The following is an 8,000-nucleotide window of genomic DNA, read 5'->3' on the forward strand; positions in this document are numbered from 1 at the left end:
GGTTTCCTGTCTCTACCTGGGACAGATAATTAGTTAAGCTAAGTAAAAAAATGCAATGATACAAACAGCTGCAGCAGAAAAAAATGAACAAGGTTCTAATTCAGAAATATAACATGAAACCAAGGGTATATAGTTTCCATTTATTACATGATATCATAAATAGAACGTAAATGAAATAATTGGCAGAGTATATTAAAAATATTAACGTATAATGACAGATTTAAGATAAACCGTAGGTTCAATTTTGTACATACCACATAATAATATGACTAAAAATACAAATGACTATGTATTCATTGGTTTTTATGTATATCTGAATAAAAAATGTAATTACGCATTATTATGAACTTCATCATAGAGTATCAATTATGCAAGGGCTTAAAGAAAAAGGAAAATGAATACTGGATATGTTTCTTGCAATCCATTTCCACCAAAATTATGAAAAGTGTCGCCAGATTTCATCTCTCCAATTCAGAATTTTAACCAGCTGCCTGAAAAATTATTCCTTGTATAATGGAATCTATACGTCCGATGATTCAAAACAGCAACTTTTGATAAAAACATGCCTACAGCCAATAGATTCACTTGGGGTTCCATTTACCTGTTTTTCTACTGAGTCAACCACATTGCCCTTCTTTCCTTTCTTCTTCTGTATGCCAAATGACGCAAGGGATGAAGGCTGGGTTCTTCCTGTTGTAGCCTTGGTACTTCTTCCTCCAGCATTTGAATGAGGATATTCATCACTTTGACTTTGTTGAAATTTCAGTAACTTAGCTTCATCCTGAGTTCAAGAGACCGATGTGTAGATGCTACATTGGCATTAATATCCTCTTTTTTAAGGTTAGGGGGATAGATTGTGCTAAGTTTTGCCTCTTTCAAAGAAATGTATGTAATAGTAGGACATGTAATGCAAAAACCTCACACATTTGCTTTACGAATAACCTCTACAAGAACGAAGATGGATGATTGCTTGGTCTAATCCAGTGTTTCTAGAGTAATGTTATCTATAACAACTTAACAGGCAGCTTATATCGGGGATAGGATACACCTCTTCAAGCATAAAAGAGTGTTCCACGTAATTCTTTCTTCCATGTCGTTGGAAATTCATGAGTCTTACCTACTTACTTGCTCTTTAAAAGCAATACTACTACCCATTCGAATATTAGAACACATTGAATAAAAATTAAACATCCCAATTCCTCAGCCCCCCCCAAATAATTTAATCTTTCGCTATCACAATTCAATTAACTTCATAAATTAACACTTAATTACATTAATAAGAAATACTTGTAATTCAAAAACTATATATGCTGAGCTAAATAAATCATAATTCAAGTTACCTGACTCCCGTAAATTTGTTTCATAAATAGTACTACTACAATTACTAACTAGGAAGAAATAGAGCAAATGAAACATGGCATTACCTCGGGGCCGGATTTAGGCAGTAATTTGGTGGTTTTCCCTCTAATAGGATAATGATTCGGATGGTGAGATGATTTGAAAACGATAAATGAATGAGGTGCAGAGCGGCGTGAGTTAGATGTTAAGGAGAGGGCAGAAAGCCAGCAGCTTGCAGCTGCGAGTGACATTGAGAGAAGAAGGGAGAAAAGAGAGAGAGATGGTCTCCTTATCCTGGTTTCAAGTTTATTGGGTAACGTATTAAATTATCTCTGTTTTTTTAATGATATTTTAGTTGATGAGAGAATAAAATATTTAATTTAAAAATATGCTATTTTATGTCAAATATCTTGAAAATTAAAATAAATGGCTTTAAATACAGCATATTCTAAAAAGAGAGGTTTTGCAGTTGAAAATGCGGGAAAACTGTGGTGATTAAAAATAAATAAATTGAAGTAGAAAACTTAATGCTCAATTTCTCATAGCAATGGTCGAATGGAGATTGGAGACGACGGTGCGCCCTTCTATACCAATGACCCATCTAATTATTTTAGAGTTCTTGTTGGATCAAGCAATATATGCAAAGGTGAATCGAATGTGTAAAAATGATTTCTTCACATCAATTTTCAATGCTTCTACTCTACCGAATTAAAATCCATCGTAAATAGGTTTTCATGATATATGTCATTCTTCAACCTAATAAGAGTAGTAGTACAAAAGTTTTAATCCAAATTAAATCAGAAAATATATATAGGGACTAGAAATAATATTGGTTAAAAAAGGGTATCACGTATTGGGGCATTCCGAGAATTGAACTCGGGACCTCTCGCACCCTAAGCGAGAATCATACCACTAGACCAAATGCCCATTCGATATTAACGTTTTGCATTAAATAAACAAGTTATACCAGAGTGAATATTATCAAAACGATAGTAATAGTATTATGTTTTTAACAATCTCCAATCATTATCAAATTCAAGCCTCATAAGGGATCAACCTGAAAGGAAAATTGAAAAAGTAAGAAAAAAGGGAGTGACCATTTTCATTTTTCAGAAATACTTCGAATTTCTTTCCATCTTTACTGATTGAGTTGGCATCACTGATTTTCTAATATCTTTAAATTTGTTCCTTTTCTTTTGGGGTTGGGAAGAAGTTCAGTACAATCGAACTCGAATTCTCTCGTATTAATACTATTAGTTCCACCATGTCATAATTCAGAGATTCCAAATGAATGGTACTCAAGCAAAACTATTGCAGAGGCAAGTGTAAAGTGTTAGTACTTCTCAATTTTTTTATATGTTGCGGAGTATTGCATGGCATTAGTATTAGTTAATTGTCCAACTGTCCAAGACCCAACAATTTTTCATACTAGTATATTTTTTTATCAATGCTCCTAAATAGTACATTTGAAGGCCAAGCTTCTCGGAAACAGAACACAGCCTTTCTTCTACAAATCAAAAATTCTTTGTACAAATTCTCATCAGCATGACAACATCTTAACATAAAAAAATTACCAAAGAAGAATACAGAACAAACACAGGACTACTGATTAGCCTCAATCCGGAGCGCTAGGCGCAGAACCATCACTGCCTCCACTGGTAGGTAATGACGACATGTTACCTTGATATGGCGGAGGAGGAAACATTGGTGGGGCACCGCTTGTGGGGATTCCACCACTTCCAGGAACCATTGGATGAGGAGGAGCTGTCACGGGTCTTTGGAGCCCGTTCATTTGACCAGGAACAGGCGCACCAGGTGGAGGCAGCATGTGTGGTGGCATTGGTGCGTATCCTGTTGGCAGTTGAACATGAAAAGTTAGACTACATTTCACGCTAACTATCATACCACACAGCACAGAGGGTTTCTGTCGTTCATTAGTTAACTTGGGACTGTCAAGTCACACATATGCATGCATATGAACTAACCCCACAGCATTGATGATCCAAAACGGTTTCCCGGAACTGGTGTATTAACTCAAACATTCATGAATCGGGATGCAAGCAAGTTATTATGCAACAAAGGATAATGAGAAAGAAATAAAATGGTAGCATCCTGAGAGAAATGCAGCATACCAGGAGGTAAAGGCATTGGTCTTGGCAACACCGGAGGTCTAAAAGGGAACTGCCCCGGAAGTGGCGTAGGCAGAACTGGAAGACCGGGCCTTGGATAAGGAGCAACGGGAGGCCTGAATGCCCCAAGATGCTCCTTCACTTTTTGGTCTATCAAACTTTGATTCAGTTGTGCTTCGTACTGTTGATAATAGCTACGTACATTTGCCTGCTCCAGTCAGAATATAGAACCATATGTCCGTCATATAACATAAAATTGCTGAACGCAAAATAAAAAGTAAGCGAGGGATGGGGGCAGATTATACCTTGTGCTTGTATCCTGAATTATGTTGTTTCCTAACAGAAGGCTGCAATGACAGCCAACAATTTCAAAATCAGAATTCGCAAAATAAATCAAGCATCATCATAGCAGCGCTACCACGAATAAGAGATACTGTCACTCAATAACCCTGATTATAAATATTTACTCCTATAGTAGAAGAAATGAAAAGAGCCACTGTTTTTCTCAAAAAATTCAAATCCCGAGCAAAGAAACATCAAAAGTAATCGAACAACCATACATTTCTACATTGGTCAAGTACCAATTCCAAACATTTTCAATTTCAGCTCAAGAATTCAAAAAACATCACTGAAACCTAATGCACCTCAACTAATAAACAATAAGACAAACGAAAATTCACAAGCCAGAAAATAGTGGGATTAAAAAAAAGTTACAAGAGAAACTTACGGAATCGTGCGTGAGATAAGTGTCGCAGTAATCGCAGTAGTATCTGAAGAAGGAGAAGAAGACAATGGGGGAAAGATCAAACTTAATCCAGACGAAGAAGAACGAACATCTTAGCACTAATAAAATCAATGGTCGTTAAATTAAAGAAAGAAACAAAAACAATACCTCGGCATCTCGGAATTGGAGCTGAGCGAAATCGGAATTCGCGAAGCTTCCGATCAAAATTTGAGCTCGTCACTGAGTAAGTAGTAGAACCCTAGATGAGAGAGAGAGTGAGAACTGAGAAGCGCTTTCACTGTTAAATTTCAAGCTTAATTTCATAGACGGTCAAGATTTCCAGCGCTTTTATTGTTTAGAATTAATCAGGAAACAACTTTTTCTATAAATATTTATAATAATTGAATGAGTATGTTATTTAATATTATTAATAATGCTATAACATTATGATTGATTTTTATTTCGTGAAAACAAATTGACATCACTTCGTATATATAGCTAATTACCATAATTGTGGTATTATCAGTAAGATGAAGTTTGGTAATATTAATAAAAATTATATTATTCCAAACAAATCACATTCTTTTCATATTATTATATACTACAAATTTATATAAATTTGGTACATGTGATAGAGATTGACCTTACCTTTGTTGAAGCATGCAACATCAATTAAAATTGATGTCATTTATGGGGGAATATTCTTCCTTAAAATTTTCTAATAAAACATGTAAAGCATTTTTTTGAAGTTTAATTATCATAGGGGAATAATAACCCTTCTAGTGTACACTCGTGCTATAAACGGATCATTAATTTATTTTTATATTTGTTCAAATTTTAAAAAATTAATGATCATCTACATTACATTTACATATCTGCACAATAGTTTATGTAAAAATATTGCATAAGTTTTTCTATTTCTTATAATTTTATAATGAAATTGGCTGATAAACTAAAAAAATGATTATTAGTGCAAGAAAGAGATAAAACAATTTGGAGGAAATTGTTAGTTAAATTTGGTTAAATTACCTTCAGTTTTACTCCTTCCGTCCCACATTTGTAGTAAGTAGTACTACTAACATTTAGTTATGGCACGGGTTTTAAGGAATTTGTGGAGTGTGTAATTAATGAAGTGAGAGGTGGAGTGTGTAATAAATGAAATGAGATGGTGGAGTGAGATGATGGAGTGTGTAATAAATGAAGTGAGTTGGTTGAAGGTGGGTCCCTCTTTGACTTTTTGGTTTTTTATTTTTGTTTTGATTTATTTTAATATAGATAATGACATTTGGGTGTAATTTTAGTGAATATTGGGGTAAAATTTTATGTGCAAATAAATTCTAAATGTTACTCCAAATGTGAGACGGACTTTTATGGCAAAATATTACTATAAATCTGGGACGGAGGGAGTAATTACTAATGATTCTTACCGATTTGATTCCTACTCATTGGGGATACAAAACAATTCCCTTCAATTTTAATTTCTACAAATTCCTATTGATTTCCACATTAATTTCGACTAATTCCTCGGCTCAACATTAAAAAAATACCTACTATGAATTACATTGCTAAAATATTAAATATAATATATTTACGGATTGTAGTCAAAATGTTTTATGTAAAAATATTGTATAAGTTCTTCTATTTCTTACCGATTTTGATTCCTACTCATAGATTTTATTTAGTTGAATGTTATAAATTCAAAGTTCCAGTTAAGACCTGCTAAATAAATTCTAGCAGTAGTATGTTTTGTAGACTCAGACTTATCGGAACAAAATCCCTTTTTTATTTATTTTTAAATCATTTTATTTTCCTCTTTCTTCTATTTAGAGTGCTTTTGAGCACAATTTATCCTAGTATGCTATTGGTATTAGACTTGAAGATATTGATATCGACATGGATTTCCCACTTTCTATGTTCTCCCTTGAAGGCTATCTAGTTTCTTATTCTCCATATCTTCTACTGCTATCATCTACTATTTCCATTAGCTTTTGTTGGTAACTGCTTCGTTCTTGTCTTTCTTTTCTTTTCTCGGTTCTCCACTTCTGTTATCCATCAAATCTGCTAAAAATGAGCAAAAAATAGAGACAATTTATATCTTGAAATAAAGAATATATATGTGAAAACTACCCAGTGAAAATTAGACCGTGAAAACAATATAAAAAGTAAAACTCACTTTTTCACAAACCTTTATTTTTGGTATTATCAGTAGATACTTGTTATTTCCTCATTTTCTCATCTCAATCTCCCATTCTTATTTCCTCCTTTTTCCTTTGTGCAGTGTGGTTTTACAGATATATGCAAGAAGAGTGAAGATATATTAAGAATAGAATGAACTACAAAAATGGTCCCTGGACTATGGGTTTATCTCGCCCATAGTCCCTGGACTTTAAAAATATCGCCAGTAGTCCCTGGACTAAGGGTTTATCTCGAAATTGGTCCTTTTGGCTTTTTTTGGTACGAAAATACCCTTTGATATTATTTTGGGGGATTTGGGCAATTTGGTCTTTTTACACTTTTAACATTTTAAATCTGATATTATTTTAGTTATGTACTAACTTTGATATTATTTCAAAATTATCATTCTTCTTTCATTTTGTTATCCTTCACTGAATTTTTTTTTATTTCAATATTAGATTTAATTTTATAAAATTAAATTTAATATTTAGATTTTTAAATATCAATAAATTTTTTAATGAAAACTATTAATTCATGGACACTATAAATATTGATTAAAACTATTAATTTTTGTTATTTAATATAATATTCAATTGAATTGAAGAAGTACAGAAAAATAATATTAATCATGATGGAAAAATAAGAGTTATTCTATTTAGCCTCCGTTCGGTTGTTATAATTGCTTGTGATTAAATATTATGAAGTTGACTAAAAATTTGATCCTACTTAAAATTTTTATATAGGAGTATTTTTGTTAAAATTTTCTAGTAAATTTTGATTGTTTTCAAATTAATAAAAAAAAATTATATTAGTCTTACATTAGATGCATATTTATTTCAGAATAAATTGTGTTATATAATCTATTTATGATTAAAGCTATTTAAATATTGATTAAAACTAAGGCGTTGTCATACCTTATTGATTACATAGTACTATACACTATCAAATATTGATTATAACTATTAATTTTTGCTATTTAATAATTTTTATAACTAAAAAAATTTATTGATATTTAAAAAATAAAATTTAAAATTTTGTAAAATTAAATCTAATATTGAAATTAAAAAAACAAATTCAGTGAAGGATAACAAAATGGAAGAAAAATGATAATTTTGAAATAATATCAAAGTTAGTACATAACTAAAATAATATCAAATTTAAAATGTTAAAAGTGTAAAAAGACCAAATTGCCCAAACCCCCCAAAATAATATCAAAGGGTATTTTCGTACCAAAAAAAGCCAAAAGGACCAATTTCGAGATAAACCCTTAGTCCAGGGACTACTGGCGATATTTTTAAAGTCCAGGGACTATAGGCGAGATAAACCCATAGTATAGAGACCATTTGTGTAGTTCACTCTATCTTCAATAAAGAACTTTCTACTGCTGCGCAACTAGTGGGATTTGTTTTGGATACAATTGTTCCCCTCTATGGATCTGCCATTATTTTGTAGAATAAACTAAAAAAAAATAGGTGTAATTTCTATTATAGGACAGAGAATATAATAATAATGTGTTTGATAAGTTATGATTTTAGATAAAAGATATTTTTGTTTCCAAAAATTAAAAAAATAATAATGTGTTTGATGAGTTATGATTTTAACTAATTTTGTTATTTTTGTTATACTCCCTCTGT

The 8,000-nt window shown here is 31.9% G+C and overlaps 2 protein-coding genes and 1 non-coding gene across 3 annotated transcripts; all 3 read right to left on the reverse strand.

Annotated features, from left to right (window-relative positions):
* Positions 1 to 360: 360 nt before the first annotated feature.
* Positions 361 to 1,637, reverse strand: LOC125199144. The gene is made up of 3 exons (XM_048097274.1): positions 1,425 to 1,637; positions 602 to 781; positions 361 to 491 (listed from the first exon to the last, which is right to left on the reverse strand). The coding sequence occupies exons 1-3, from the start codon at positions 1,587 to 1,589 to the stop codon at positions 480 to 482; spliced, it is 357 nt and encodes a 118-aa protein (XP_047953231.1). The 5' UTR covers positions 1,590 to 1,637; the 3' UTR covers positions 361 to 479.
* A 556-nt stretch (positions 1,638 to 2,193) lies between these two features.
* Positions 2,194 to 2,265, reverse strand: TRNAP-AGG. Its single transcript has one exon. It is a non-coding gene; the product is annotated as a tRNA-Pro (tRNA).
* Positions 2,266 to 2,817: 552 nt separating this feature from the next.
* Positions 2,818 to 4,498, reverse strand: LOC125199145 (U1 small nuclear ribonucleoprotein C-like). Its single transcript, XM_048097275.1, has 5 exons — positions 4,360 to 4,498; positions 4,195 to 4,237; positions 3,773 to 3,814; positions 3,471 to 3,675; positions 2,818 to 3,189 (listed from the first exon to the last, which is right to left on the reverse strand). Exons 1-5 carry the CDS (start codon positions 4,365 to 4,367, stop codon positions 2,954 to 2,956), a joined length of 534 nt encoding a protein of 177 aa, XP_047953232.1. The 5' UTR covers positions 4,368 to 4,498; the 3' UTR covers positions 2,818 to 2,953.
* Between the last annotated feature and the right edge of the window lie 3,502 nt (positions 4,499 to 8,000).

Source organism: Salvia hispanica, unplaced genomic scaffold (genome assembly GCF_023119035.1).
Source record: "Salvia hispanica cultivar TCC Black 2014 unplaced genomic scaffold, UniMelb_Shisp_WGS_1.0 HiC_scaffold_396, whole genome shotgun sequence".
Taxonomy (NCBI): domain Eukaryota; kingdom Viridiplantae; phylum Streptophyta; class Magnoliopsida; order Lamiales; family Lamiaceae; genus Salvia; species Salvia hispanica.

Coding starts and splice junctions, on each gene's coding strand:
- LOC125199145 (XM_048097275.1), bottom strand. Junction 3,815..4,194: donor CTTATCTCACGCACGATTCC/GTAAGTTTCTCT, acceptor CTGTCATTGCAG/CCTTCTGTTAGGAAACAACA. Junction 3,676..3,772: donor ATTCAGGATACAAGCACAAG/GTATAATCTGCC, acceptor TGACTGGAGCAG/GCAAATGTACGTAGCTATTA.
- LOC125199144 (XM_048097274.1), bottom strand. CDS start 1,589: ATGTCACTCGCAGCTGCAAGCTGCTGGCTTTCTGCCCTCTCCTTAACA. Junction 782..1,424: donor TGCCTAAATCCGGCCCCGAG/GTAATGCCATGT, acceptor TCTTGAACTCAG/GATGAAGCTAAGTTACTGAA.